A 15,962-nucleotide genomic window follows, 5' to 3' on the forward strand; every position below is an offset into this window, starting at 1 on the left:
TATTAAAGGCAATAGAAGGACACGGAGACACCTTGCAGGGTCTTGCTATTAGGAATCCGTCCATATCACGTACGTTATTTAAGAAGGAGCATTTAGAATAGCAGAAAATCATCTCAGAAATAGGACGTTCAGAAAATTCCTTGTGTTCCTCCACGGCAGACGATCAAACTCGCCTGAGAGTTTGCAAGCCGTGTCAAGATTCTGTAGCTGTTTAAGGCACTGAGGCGTCGGCGTGTATGTGATCTGTTTGTCCACACAAGTGAAAAGGATACTATGACGCATAGGACTACGAGACGAGGGATGGCCGCGTTTGGCAAGTGGGTACATTCTAAGACGCTTCCGTCGCACAATGAAATGCCAAAGTGCTACAGCCACGACGTCGAGCTATCAGTGCGGTCAACCGGATCTTGGACAACTAATATGTAAATTGATTCAGTCTGACCTCAGATGAATCCGTCAGCAACTGACCACTAGCCGTGCCTAGCGAATAAATAGTCCTTACACACTTTGAGTCGGTTATAGCTATGCTTTCTGGAGCATCCTTGAGAAAATTGAAAATCTGGAAACTAGTTCGCGGGTAGCTTCGTTGTTTACTCATGATCTGTTGTTGATTCTGACTCTAGACAGTAATTTTCCAGTAGTATCTCAGATACCTCGAATGAAAGCTGAATAAAGTCTATGTGAATTATTCAACAAGTAGAACCCAGACCTATTCATATCAGCTAATCGAATCCTGTCCATGTAAAATGATTCGTCCATCTTTGACACAGAAAGGTCAACGTACTATCGAGTATTGGCAATATAGAATAGGCGCGCAACAAATGATTTGCTAGCGGTCCCAAATGTTTTCCGACGTATGCGCATGCGCCGTATGCATATGCGCTTTCAAGGTATACCTGCGTATCAAACAAATAGTTCACTGACTTAGGTTAATTATTTTGTATGGAGAAAAAGTCTTTTCCATAAGATGATGGAAGACCAAAGCTGAACTCAGTTTTGAAATAAGCTATTTCACTATACTGCCAAACGAAGCCTCTGTCACAAGTGATATGGGACGACATGGATGTTGTAACAAGAGACTCATGTCTACGCAAACTTTCCTCGATACCTATGTGAAATTTATGTCGATGCCGCGTATCAGACAGAGTTTCGTCGGAATACAGAATACGCTAAACCCATTTCGATGTATGCATCCTGCAATGGAGAGAAGCGAATCAATAGCTTTCGTCGTTACGTCCCGAAGGAACGCTAAATTGAAGGCAATACATATACAAATCAGGAGGAATGAGCAGAAAATTGACCTAAGGGATCTGAGATCCAGCATAACGCCCGCGAATGTACGGTAGGGACTGATATGGAAAAATAATTGCCTCAGGCAATCCTGCGTCTACCGAATGACCAAAAACTGAGACGGTTTCCCGTAGCTGCAGAGATGAGGATATCCAGAGGCGAAACATAATTCAAGAGGATACGCTCGATTGGTAGTGAAAAATGAAGAAAGCTTTTCTGGTACGATAATGGAGACGACGACCACGAAGTTGCTACCACGGTTATTGCAGCATTGGAACTACTCGGTAGAACAAAGGAGATCCAACCACTAGTCATCAAAATAGATGACGTTAGCCTTAATCAGGCCATACTTATGCCAGATGGTAAAAAGTTGGGTTTCTGTTATCGTGAACAGTCCGTGTCATTTAGGCACAGCGCCGTGTAAGAAATCAGTGTCTTTACTAACAGAAATAAGTGTATTTGTCAGAATATGCAAATAACGGACAGCATTTACGCTATTTTCAGAATGACGCTAGTAGATCTAACCTAGCTCTCTCTCAACTGATGCACTGCTTTAAATCGAACGGGTTCTCTGGTCTATACACGAAGGGCTTGCCGAAACTCATCTCAGCCTAGTTTGAGTCGCAATGGCCGTTCAGGTACTCCATATTTCAAACAGTATCGTCAGTGTCAGCAAGCGGGCCGCCGCAAAGGTATCGTCACAGCTTTTTACGTGAGATTTTATCAGGTTAATTAGTTACTTCATTCTTATCGTGTGTTCCACGGCCACTGAAAGGCCGAACATCGTCGTGAACAGGAGGGCAAGTCGTCGCAAAACGCAATAGCAAAGAGTTCCCATTGATGGAACAACGAACCGCTTGGATTTCCTAAACGAACTAAGATTTGAATAAACTCTGAGTGCTAGTGGAGAGTCTCGGACTGCAGTAGGAAGAGAGGCGATATATATTTCTTCATAGTGAATAACAATGGGGGTCTTCACAGCAGAGCACGTGACGTTGCGTTTCTCGTAGGTACTGGGTTATGAATTATTTATAGGCAACTATTCAGGCTTGATGCATCGATGAAGGGAATCTGCAATCACCACTAGGTGACGCTGGAAATTCTTATGTAAAGGACATACACAAGACTGTAATGCAGGTTAAGTCACGGAAATTGCTGTCTTACGTTATTTTCCTCAATGAAAGCCAGAGAAACTTTATGGCAGTTCATTTTACTGGTCGATATCCATTGGTGTATACAGCATGCTATTTCCCTTATTTTATTAGTGATTTATCGACATTTGACCCTACAGATATTTCCAATTGGATCTGGTATACAAGTGGGTCCCATAGACCTCTCATGTCGTCACCGCTGGCTGCCAAATAAATGAAGACCTGACTAAAGTTTGTAGGTGCAACCCTACGACGTGCGTAGAGGGTCGTAATCCGCTGCTACCTCTAGGCAGCGTCAACCGCTGCATCGACAGTGGTCAAGACTTAAAGCTGTGTAGACGCCTCCTAACACTGAGGATTAAGACTGTACAATGGAAATCATCACGTCGAGGCTGTCTTTCACAGGGGCAATCTTTATTTGAACGCTGTAAGATGGTTGAATAGGTGTTTTGTCGACGCTGCTAAGCGGTAGAACAAAAGCTCAGCGTGCAAATGTTTAAACAGCACGCCCAGGCAAGACAACGAATCGAGCCGTCGCTGCCCCATTGTGGGATCGATAAGTGGAACTCGTGATTTTGTCGACTTTGTATTTCATTACATCTATACTTAATGGAACGCCCATTCATTCGGGTATTCCTATTACATTACGAGTATGTTCCTATTAAAAACCATTTCTCCATATTGCTCGTGTTATAATTCATTGATCAAGTATAACTAGGATTAACACAAAATTAGCGTTTCAAATAATTTTCGCGTGTAAAAAGTCTAGGGCAATTTGCCATTTTTCGTGGCACCGATAACCGAGGCCCGTTCTGCAACATGTTGTCGTGACTGGCTGAAATAGAACAATGAAAATACATAATCAAATATGTTATACTTGTTATCAAATACAATATAGTACTCGGGGGATTGTTTTGTACCAACGGCAGCACGGTTAGCATATGTACACATAACAATAATACCGCTCTGCTGCCTTCTGCGGTGAGATTCTTGTGTTGTTTTCGTGAGTTTTTTTTTCCCTAATTCCCAATCATTTCAAGCCACCCTTCTTTCACTAGACACAACATGTCAAGCCCTAGAACTTTAAAAGGTGATTTTAGAAAAAAAAGTTCTCCTCTTACGTGTGAGCTATAGTCGAAATCTTCAAATGCTGCGGTTAATAAAGACCATAATTACTTTAGCCTTCAAATACAGTCAAGGAAATACAACCCCTAGCCAATACTGATAGGCACTGTCTTGGGCACTGGACCGAAGCACACTTCTGCGAGCAAATCTTATGGAAACCAATGAGCTTCCTCCGTAAATGCTGATATTTAAAACTCGGCCAAACTGACTAACGCAGCAAATTGGCAAAATGTCACGAGCTTTTAGCAAGTTCGGGTCACTTCAAATAAGCCATTGCTTTCGAAGCCGTTCGCGATGGATGCAAGTACTGAATGAGAGTCATCTCCACTCGCAGTTGTGTAGGCTATTCTTAGCGTCATCTTTGAGGGTCTGATATGGCAAACACTCAACCACACCGCGTACAGGTCTATCGTCCTTCAATATAATTACTTCGAATCTTTCGAGCCAGCATCTGCTGGCCGGAAAAGGAAGAAAAATACCCATAAGAATAGGCGACTTCTTCAACAAGCCCTATTAAACTACTGGAAAATATCTATTTATCGAAGTAGGAGCACATTGGACTGAGAATGGATTCAGGTAAATAACAATACATTGTTTCAGATTGAATAATAAAGCTTTGTATTTATAGTTGCCGACGGCAATGGTTCACCTAAGGACCAACTAAAGGACTATGCTGTCACGACTTCGAAGTTAGCATACGGTATGTGTACTATGGGAAAATGATGAGCCATCATCTGCGGTTAAATTTTCCTAATGAATGGCTTGCCCTCTGCCGTGATCGTAGCCTGCACGGTAAAAACATCGAAATGAACCCACCCATCCAATGTTCTACCGCTGAAATAAGTCATAGTTGTCAGTCTAGTTGTTGTCAGTGAGCTAAAAGATGAGACAACTGCTTGCGACTTCGAATAGATTAGAAAGATAAATACAAACTGCATTAAGCATACATGCATGATAGACCTAGCAGAAGGCAACTTTTGCAAACAGGAAAGTACATCTTCGAATGGTTTTCCATTTAGATAATGTTGTACATGAAATTCTATAGCTGTGTTGATACAATGGCTATAAAGCTAGTTGATAACAATGCATTCTAACGACTTGTGCTTCAGCCAAATGGGGCTACTACTTTGTTTTACTCGTTGTGTTATTGTTGAGTGGAAAGGGATACAAGCTTTTCCATATTTACTCAGTATAAAGATGAAATATGCGAACAGCCGTCCAATGAAAGGATCCCAATTTACCATAAGCGGGACCTGGACCGAACTCCCCGTTAAGCTCACCCTCACGGCGTCAGGAGGGGAACTCAGTCGTTGGTACTAATTTGCCTTCAATCTTTCGGCCACGACCAGCCCCGTATTGCTGGCGCTAACATCCTGCCGCCGCCACAGGTATGACTAGGTACTGGAACAGCAAGAACAACTCGAACAGTTCGTCATCCGGTGACCGTTTCTCCTGTATCGGCAAGAGGTTCCTCTATCCCCGATAGACCACCACGGCAGAGACGTTCCCTACTGAGTATAAAGAGCAAAGCGCTAAAGACCACGATACAAGGCGGACTTATTCACAAAAGCGTTCATGCAGAACAAATTCTCGTGCCGATGCAGAGGTAGCATGATTCTGCAACGGAACAGAGATCCGTTGACATAGACAAATGGTCAGAGATGCACGGAGCTGTGGTAGGAATCGCGCTATAGGAACAATGCACACATTTTCCTACTGCAAAGGAAAAAAACAAGAAAAAGTTCTAAACGCACGCGAAAGGCTGTAGTTGGCGCTAATGCTAGGTCGTTCGAAAAAAAAAAAAAAGGAAACAAATTGAAACTTATTTAATTTGTTCTAATACGCTAATAGCGGCTATTTAAATGAAGTGTTAGTCATGTTTAAACGACGAATTATCACAAATACGCCAATGTCTTTATAATGACCTATTAGATATTGGTTTTCTGAATAATCTTTCAATTATGCACTATTTACCAAAGTGAAAGATGACCTTAGAAAAAGAGCCATTCCATTGTACAGGTTCATATTTGTTTCTATTGAAATTTTCCGTGCAGCAACTATTTGAAACTGCTAACAGCGTCACTAAGGTGTGTCTTGTACTAATGTCACCTTTAACTTCTATTGGAACTGTACGCTAACTTGCGGTAAATTCATTCGTGTTCTCTGCGTATTGTGATTTTTATCGAATTTTTATAAATAGAATATACTATTGGCGTTAATGCAGTGAATCAACAGGGATCTCACAGGTGCGATACGTTCTTGCCTTCGCGCAAATCTTGCCTCGAACAATCTACATACAATCCACGTAAATTCACGTTTTACCGAAGACTAATGAATATATCACTTTGCGTCTCTTCTCAGCCTTGCGTCCCGGACCCTTCCGATACAAAACCTAACTGTACAGACTGGGGCAGTACGTGGCAGTTTCTCCTGAACGTATGACTCATCTACAATTCTAAATCGATATAAAATGATCTATTAAATGTTTATGTTGCGATTCTCATTGAAACGGTGAACAATACCATAGTGCGTACCTTTGCTGGGAGTTTATATACTGTAATTTCAACGATAAGCCCAAAGGCAGGATTTCTAATACAACCGTAATTTTACGGCTCTAACTATAACAGTATTCTGCTGGCAAGTGAGTCATTCATACGTATAATGTATCTATGAGGCACACGTTTTGGCCATGACCTCCGTTAAAATCTCGCCACACAATACTCACTTGTTGTCTAACAAGCGCGGATTGAAAACGTCAAGGCTATAATAACTGTTTGTGAGGCTGTTATTTTTATGACCATTTTATGTATCATACACCGTATACTCTGTCACTTCCGCTGTATTGCCACCATCATGTCATCAACACGACCTGGATAGATGTCGTACGAAATGAAGACTTTCTTTGTTTAAATCTAATCTGGTCTCACCTAGAGAAACACTAGTGTATCAGAACAAGCTATTCCAAATGATTGGTAACTGTCCAGTTGAATGAGTGCGGAGAGAATGTCGACCGTTTATGTGAGTGCTTCGAAAGCCATCACCGCTGTAGGCACGTTTCATTATCGTTTGACGCTGCGCTCGCTATCAACCACTGTGGTTCTATTAGCTAGTTATAGAATTAAGCAAAAGTAGGGGGGTGATCTCCGTAATAAAAGTTACCCAGATTTCGTCACATGTCTATACGGCTCGACAATGCCGAGTTGCTCATGGCTTCTGCGGCCAACAAGTCAAGGTAAATAAAGGAAAAAGATAGAGGCAGGATCTAATGTCATTGACAGCGACAAACGAATTCTTCACATTTAACTTGTGTCAGTATTATTCTTCTCTGTATGGCTCCACACAATTACATGTACAGGCCCACGTCTGCACAATTACACACACACACACACACAAACAAACAAACAGACCCACAAATATCTTATCGCTAACGAAAGAACTTCCTCTTATTTCGTTCTATTTTCTTCCAACATTCAATTCATACCATATCGGGTTCCAAAGTTGGAAAAACTGTTCTGATCCTCCGTAATTAAATGTTGCGGTACGGGGTTTCTTGCCAAGACCTTGCCCGTCTGCCGTCCTAGCCCTCCTCTGTTTTCGGTGTGTTGTTTACGAGGACAAACGTTCACAACTCCTAAAGAAAGGTGTAGCGGCGGCAACGTAAACGTGCCATCGATGATTTACGCGACTGTGAGGACGACGGCGCCAAATATCCGCGCACCAAAGGGGAACACCTTTGTTTGCCTTCGTGTCCAAACACCGCAGACACGGTCGGTCACATGCGTCGGGGCGTAGTGAGTGTCTTTTTTTGAAACTAACATGCAATCATTTTAAGTTAAGAGCAAAACGAAGTTTGGGTCGATGCGTCTGTTCTGCAACACAGTCGGCTTCAGATGCCCGTGGCTACACAGGAGGGTATTGAGTAGAATCCACTGATACGCGGCAAGTTCGCGTCTTCGAACTTGGGAACTCGTGTAGCAGGAATTTTGTTTGAAAAAGCTGTGTTGCTGCTCACTGTCGTTCCGGTCGTTAGCAAAAAATTCTATAATATATCACATTTACCCAATAGAAGTGCCCTGTAATCCACGTGTAACCGTAAATCCCAAAGGGGAAAATAGGTAACTTGTTTTTGGATCTTTCGTTCCCCTGATAAGAAGTTTGCACAGCTTATTCTATTTCTATACAGACCTGAAATGGTGCATCTATTCGCGAAAGGGGTAAAAGAAAGAGAGCAAAAAGGTGCTAGAGAAAGTTTTGCATTCCCCAGCGTGAAGTGAAGTTGGAACGGGCATGTAGCCAGCTCCTAAGAGATGCCCCAAAAAAAAAAGACGTAAACGAAATTGCAGAAACTAGTTACGCCTAATCGTTAAATGGGTTACCATTTAGTACTGCATAGGTCGTGCTGGGATTCCCAATACGTTGGTGTTGTCGGTGGCACCCTCTAGCGTTCAATAGGGTCACCTCAATATAATGCTGTGCGAAGCTAGCATAAATAAAAAAAGACACCTTGTATCGCCCTATCGACCAAGCAAACCGTATATATTTGGAAAGAAGAAAAATAGGCGTCAATGTCATCTAAATAGACAATTTTCATGTGCAACGAGAACATACAATGGAACATCGACAAGTTGACTCGTGCAAACATTGCTCGATTTACCACGGTGCCTTATAATTTAGCTATCCATAAAGTAGTAAAGATAACGATATCTCCCATGCATTGTATTAGAGAGTTTTCCGTACTGATTTCTGTATCTGATTAGCTTGTACAACATATAATTATTGGGCCAAGGGAACGCTGATATGATCGCACGCTGAGTTCTGAATTGGCACAGTACCCAAGTCCAGAAGGGCTGTGCAAAAATCGTGATTCTTAAAAATTAACGATCACAGTGCCATAGTAGCCCACGTGACTGTTTCTTTTTGTTCAACTTTTGCCGCTTTCCAAATATTTTCTTCGAAAAATTTCTTCCAAAATAAAAGCATTATTTACATGGATAGCGTGTGTTTGGTGTCGTTTGATGAAAATGTTTATTTCTCCGTTTGAAATGCCACTGCCTAAATACATAAAAAATCCATAATTATTCTCTAATGCGCGGTACCTATCGAGCCTTTAAGCGCGTTCTCGAGATATTGACGCCTAAGCGTATGTGTATATATATATATATACATATTTGCTATCTTTCGAATCTATTATGGAAAAATCCATTTGACACGGACGGAGCTAATTTCATACAAATATTCGGTTCTGCCTTCCCTATATGAAATACAGCATCGTTGTCCTTTTCGTTCTCCTTCTTTTGTCCGTACTGCTTTGAATGTAGTGCCGGTAGTAAGGACACATGCGCTTATTGGCCCTTATACCAATCTAATAGAAATCAATGGAAAAATCTCCCAGCGCAAAGTCGACAATATTGCTGTTTCTGCCGGCATGTTTTTCGCTAATAACATTACCAGAAGCATCAAGCACGAAGAACCGAGGAGCATTCAATCGAGACTCTCTCTTTGACCAACGCTCCAACGACGACTGGCTGCTATTCCCCGCCTGTTATTATTTGGTATGGAAGTACACCATAGGAGGCGTTTTTGTCGTTCATGGTGAAAGGCAGGTTTGGAAGTCAGTTAGTACTGCAGCAGCAGCATTACATCAAAGAGTTAATAATGCGAGTAAAGTTTCATTGTTAATCAATGATTTATTGTTGTAATGGGAATTGGCAAACGTGGCCAGTTGACAAAAAGCCTAAAAGATACGATGATGGGTGATGGTGTCCACAGCATCAACTGCGCCTACTTTTTGGCCCGATCTATCCAGCATCGACCCACACCTCTTCCTCCGCCCGTCTTGTGCTGATCTATTCTGCAAGGTGGCTAACAGCAGTCCCAACGATAATAGTCCAGAATCAGGCAAGATAAATATCATTATCTATCTAGAAGGACTTCATTGTGTGTACTTTCGGCAAGTAGTCCTATTTCCACTGGAGGACAGGCCAAGATCGAACGATATCTGCGGACTGAGCAGCCGGCCCAGCAAGCTGTTCGCCTAGTATTGGCCGGGTATAGCTGTCTCCGACGCCTAAACAACGTCCCGATGATGCCAGGAGCAGCGAAAATGCCTCGTAAACAATAATAATAACATCATAAGTAAGTAACCTGCACTACGCGAAAAACACAGGGGACTAGAGAGTGGACACCACAAATCTTCCATACGTAGCAAAACACATACCTTTGTGCAGATCACGTTATACTGTTTACAGCTATAAGGACAGTTATCGCCAAACGTAAATGATGCGAACGAATAGCGAAACTCCAAACAAATCATCTTTGCCTTGATATTTCTAGCATTTAGTACGGAGGCTAGGCCTGGCAAGAGTCGAATCGAATATCGACCTCCACGGAAATGCCGTCCTTTGATGCCGATCGATTTGATTTGAAACGGTATCTAGCAACAGCGCAGCAAGATGCGCTTAGCTAGAACGCAAAACGGAGGCTACAATATACCTGTATATTGCCCTGCTTTCGTTGCCATTATTTACTGCCATTTTTGTATGGAAACGTTGTCCTTCTAATTTCATGCACCTTCCTGTTGACGCAGTCGATGCGTAGCGTTCAAGAGAAAGTTCAGATGATAACGATTAGCTTCTTCTCAGCCTTCGTCCGTCGTCGCTACACTCAAAGTGCTATTAGATTTCTCGGCTTATTGATTTGTGAAGCTTTTTGAAGGTTCAGAATATAACCAGGTAGATTGCTTAATTGTTTCGTAGCACCGCTGGTTTCTTTGCTCATCTTTCATGGGCCCATTCGTTTGGTCGGTTGTCATCATCTGACAATTCATATAATTTATCGCTCCCTCAAACCTTCCGATATAATCGACACTTCTATTCGCGCGGCCTGTTTCTCTTTATTTCTTATAGGTGTCAATGGAGCATCCAACAACCGAATCTACCCAACGTCATTCCAAACTGAACCGGGACCTGCATGACAGTAGTAAACAAATCCATCCGGCTCCAAAGATTACGGACAATTTTCGCGTGGCTATTTACAAGCTCTCTTAGAACACTCGTACAGGCATGACATCCATCAGCCCAATGAGGCGGCCTGCACCAGATCTCATCCTGCAAAAAGCAATGACCCATTTTACCCTACAGAAAACTAGCGTCTTTGAATCCCGCCGCCTCCCTCCCCCTCATACGATCCAGCGCCTGGGCGCTAGTGTCGTTTGTGGTACGATTTACTACGCATCATCTTCCTGATCTGGTAGCCAAAGCCAGGTACAAACAGACAACAAGCCGAAAATTAAAGTGAGAAGGTGACTGATGACAGCAAAGGCAATCAATTAAACACACGCGTCTGGCACAATATTTTTTCGTTAGCCATTGCAACGAATGTGAAAGAAAACTGTCAGACTGCTTGTACTCTTTCCTACATTTCCCCATTGGCACACCCGCAGTGATACAGATGTTTGCAGAAATATACAAGTTCTCTGAAGTTCCGTCCGGCGACTAGTTAGCATCCATTCAACTACTAAAGGGTCGACGCCAACTACCGCGCTATGCTAGGCAAACAGAAGGCATATGGCAAGCCGAGATCGCAGTAAAGGGTTGCGTGGCATATATGAAGACTGTAATTAAACTGAACTTGGTTTCACTTCGAATATACATACTGGTTTTGCCAGCGATAAAGAGTCGTCTGGCGTTTAGTGTGCAGGTACCGACTATAGTTACTACAAACAGCAGATAAAGGGACAGGCGTCGACTGAAGCTGACGAAAACGCTATCTGCGGCCATGCCATAGAGATTGAGTGGAGCGCTACCTATTCGTAATTTCCCTATCCCGGCTGATGGTCGGTCGTATAAAAGTATTGTTTTAGCAAGATCTTTTCGCGCTTACGCTCTATTTGGAAGCCAGTTCATTAATGTTCACTGCTCTATTTTGTTGTACTGTTAGTATTTAGGGAGGTTTTCTATACAATCAGCGTCGGTCAGTGTAACCAAACCGGGAAGTTTTCCAGCTTACTTAGAAGGAATAAAAATTATTTAGAGCTGATATGCTGTCCTCGTGATAGCTAAGTTGGTAACGCATTTGCTTGCTAGGCCTGTGGTCTAAGTAATAGAATGGCGATACTATACGTAAAACTCGAAACATAAAATATCTCTCAGCTAAAAAGCAGGCGTACGGTGTAATTGTATAAACGATTCTACCAAGCGTCCCCAATGGTTTAATAACAGTACGACTACTACAATACGTAGTTTCCTAAGTAAACAAATGAATATTTCGTCCGGTAATGCTTCTACAAAACTTCACATCAGCCTGCTGGCCTATTCTAGTATGAAACAAAGTTTGTCTATGCTTGATTTAGAAGTGGGAGCAGTTCACACGTCTCGAAGCTTAGTGGGCAAATATGTTGTTAACACAGTATCACAAGGTCAAAAAAGTTGCACGTAAACTTTTGATACTGGCTCCCGCAGAAGCGTAACATGTAGTCGTCGTAAAGCAAAAAAATTAGTTAGATGTTTGCTCTTTTCCCTCATTTTACATGAGATCTCGTATCTTTTCACTATCTAACCTGAACAACTTCAGTAGACTTTTCGAAATCCACTTCGAAACGCTACGTCTGTTGCCTAATCTCTCATTTTGTTTTCTAAATCCTTTTTTTTATTAAGCGCCTTCGTATAAGCATAAGAAATAGTCGGTAGCTGCTTGTTCGCTTGCCTTCCATGTCTTTACGAATCAAACTTAAATTACCGAGACTAGTTCTAAGTGTTAGCCAAAAGACGAAAGCTTCCGATGCCCAAACTTATTGGGGCATCTCTACTGTCTACATTTTCCTTACAAACTTCTCCGGCTAGCTACTCCGCTACCATGTGCCCCATATTATCCATTAAGTTTGGATCCTTGTGTGTATTATTCCGGCGAAAACCCGCCACGCACTTCTGTTTTTCAGAGGCCGAATCGTCGTTGTTCTAACTTAGTTAAGTGGCTACACCGAACAGTGGCGTATATCTAACCACGTCAGTGCACCATCATGTTGACTAATCGCATTGCGGTGACCCAGGCAGCTAAATGTGCATCACCTGTTATGTCCTGACAGGCACGCGTACCTGAGACGGGCCAGTTAATGCGTTTAACGGTAACTATGTTGGCTGTATCAACCTTGCCTCTTGCGACGAGAGCCAAAACACCACAGCAAATGACAAACCAGATAAAACGAGACGCTTCTACGCTCTACCGTGTCTACAGATAATGCTAGGGTTATTCGGATACACTCAGAGAACGGACGGAAAAGTAAGTGATCCGAAGTGTGGTGATACGGGGTCGCGCTGAGCCCTATATGTACAAACGCAATATGATGATACACTGCACTTATAAGCAAATAGTTGTTCATGTCCGAAAGATAATTTGCACAAAATGGCGGTGCTGATACTGGAGGCTGATGGGCGACAGTGAGGTATATTTAGTGAGACGTGAATTCTAACAGAGTTCTAGGCTGCACTTGATAGATAATAGAATATCATAGTATTTATTTACAAATATTTAGAGAACTAAAGATTAACACCACCTTTTCCTGCCGCGTGGTTAGGCGTTCGGCGAATTTTTAAAGCGTATCCAATGGTAAGCATTTGATGTATTATAGTTTTATGTTGTCATCATAGCAGCACACACAGAGCAAATCTTCGTTTCCGTAATGTTTCACGAACTCTCCCGTTTAATTACGATGCCAGTAGGCTTCTCAGAGGCCGAAGGCTTCAGTAGCTCATAGTTGCTGCTGCTCGATGGAATCACGAATTCGACTTCGGTCCGAAAATAATACCCAGGTTGAGGCGATAGAACATTCTCGTACCGGTTATAGCAACAATAGAATATGTGTGTATGTACTACTGTTAAGTTCCCGGTAATATAAACGGTGACTTGGACTATTGCACCACTGAATATAACAGATATTAGTTAAATGGCCCTGTTTTTAGCGAGTTGCTGCTATAACTATCGCTACGTCAAGGCGAGAACAGGCATATCTGCAGTCCACGTCGTTTAACGATGAATTGTAGCAAAGAAACCTGTAGCCGCTGCGTCTGACGGCCATATCGCGCCTTTCATACCTTGTTACCGAACTCCAAACTTGCTGACCGCAATAGCATTAATGCTAACGATATATACCATATATATATATATATAACCAATGCTAAGCCAGAGCGGATGACCGATTGCTCAGCTCACGCGTTTGATGCGGCCGGCGTTAACGCCCCTGGACGCTCTTGTAGGACCAGCGGTACCAAGCTCCGCTAGGAGTAAAACTATAGAATTGTGGTAGTGGTCGGTGGCCCTGGAAGTTCTACTAGCTGGCGTTGCTGTACATTCAGGATATGATTTTAAATAGAGAGCGACTTACACACGGCTGCTAACCATATGAATACGTTTCCTATTATTGTACAGGCTTGAGGCAATGAGCAAATTTGTGTTCGATAAAACCCTTGATAAGCTAAGCAACGGTTATAAATAAAAGCAATTGAGCACCTGTACCGATATCAAAGGGAAGCCTGCTCTGATCATGGAATATTCCACACTGGCCTTTGTGTTTCCTAAGGTACGAACGTAAATATCAAACGTGTGTACTAAGTGTCACGACGCTTTTCCTAGCATACTTCCATATCTGTTAATTGTTCCGTTTCTGTTAGCAGTTACTAGTCAGATAGTGAAATCGATTCACTATGGATGAGGTCTTCCAATCAAATTACCGAATAACTTCCTTTCAAATAACCGAAAATCTCCCCACTTTGCAAATATTGCCCTTCACTGACTGCGGATCAGAGGATCGCTCACTGTCACTTCCGGTAACATCGGTGCCCAATCTGATTTGGAAGGCCTTTCTACAAACTGATACGCCATTGCCGACGAAGGGCCATCTGCATGTCTAGATTCAGGTAGCTAAGCAAGAGGTTGCTGCCCGCCACTTCTGTTTCCGTCATCTTTGTGAAAGGGACCTAGAAAAAAGGCAGCTGTTTCTAAGTTTATCGGAAGACTTCACTGAAACAGGGCTGAGAAAGTTTTTAGATTGATAACACCTGTCCTTCGAGGAGCTTAGAAACGAGAGCTAGAAACGCGAGGCTAGCACGCCCCAGGCATGAAGGGGTTTGCCGTTCTGCTGATGGTATAGCAGAATTAGTATGCGTTTCGTTATGCGAAACCGTCACGGCTTAAGCGCCGCCCCATAGGCGGTACGGGCATGTATTTAATTCACGAAAAGCCGGCCAAATTGAAATAACACAAGCGATCAATGCCATTCATTAATGTACGGTAATAATCAAATCACCGCTGATATTGTAGACTCAGAGACTGTTATTTAAGGATAATTACTGTCATCGATTTTTTAATTGCGAACACTCACTACATTAGCATTCCTATTGTTATTGGATTTAAATTCATGGATAATAAGAACGATAATGAGAATAATAATCTTTTGTACATATATAATCACGCAATACGTCGACCAGAAATCCCGTTTCTATACTTCTGATGTTACAACAACCATTCAATACGACAAGCCAGCTCTTCACAGCTGCTCTCACTGGTATAATGGCTATTCAGTTATGAATAGGAGCTGATACATGGACATAAAGCACTGTATACGGATATAATCCCAAATGTTCCAATGAGGAATAATCTATCTTTGCCCCACGGCCAGGTGGCATGATACGAAGACAACCGAAGTTTTGCACAAATGAGAATCTCATAACGACGGGTCAACATGGCCAAACACCAGAATGGCGAAAGTTTTGCCTCTATTTACGTTGAAAAAAAGATCATATATGACTTTCCTTTTCGTGAAATACGTAGCAGCGTATGGCATACGGATGGAGATTTTCCAGCGGATCCAGAATGTTTATTCGTCATTGAACTTTTTTGAGATCATGAACATGATCGTGACCTTTACGTGCGCGTACTATTGAGTTGGCTTTGCTATTTCTAACGAGCAAATGCTGTGACTTTTGCCTCAGCTTTACAAGGGAGAACATACCGTATATGGGATGAATTTGTTCACACACTTTCATAGGAGAACCGCTGCGGCGTTACGCTATGGCGCGTTACCATGCGCCAAGATGCCACTTTATAATAGATATGTGCAATCCCAAGCTGGATACAACGCAGCAGCTAAGGTAAGTCGATCAAAACGATATATTTTGTTTGATCCGCGCAATGTACCGTTGTTATTATTACGTCTTCGATGAAGTAGCCGTTTTCAATAAACGTAATCTAAAGTTCATCCGAATTTCACGCGGCGTTATCCATTATATTCAATTTATTGCACGCAACAGCTAAACCCGAATATCAGATCGGGTCATAAATGTACGGAGCGAAAGACCGAAACATGTACTGATCCTGTTCACACTGTGTCACTCAGTAACGACG

At 42.4% G+C, this 15,962-nt stretch overlaps 1 protein-coding gene across 2 annotated transcripts in view; it reads right to left on the minus strand.

Annotated features, from left to right (window-relative positions):
* Positions 1 to 15,962, minus strand: part of LOC111249699 (uncharacterized) — a 120,912-nt gene that overhangs the window by 58,457 nt on the left and 46,493 nt on the right. The window contains exon 1 of one of the 2 annotated variants that reach the window (XM_086986567.1): positions 13,117 to 13,474. The exons of the other annotated variant lie outside the window; for it this stretch is intronic. Coding sequence (XP_086842693.1) covers positions 13,117 to 13,177 — 61 coding nt within the window. The 5' untranslated portion in view covers positions 13,178 to 13,474. Of the gene's footprint in view, positions 1 to 13,116; positions 13,475 to 15,962 lie in introns of those variants that run through there. 2 annotated transcript variants of the gene reach the window in all.

This window comes from Varroa destructor, unplaced genomic scaffold, assembly GCF_002443255.2.
Source record: "Varroa destructor unplaced genomic scaffold, Vdes_3.0 BEIS01000004.1, whole genome shotgun sequence".
Lineage (NCBI taxonomy): Eukaryota > Metazoa > Arthropoda > Arachnida > Mesostigmata > Varroidae > Varroa > Varroa destructor.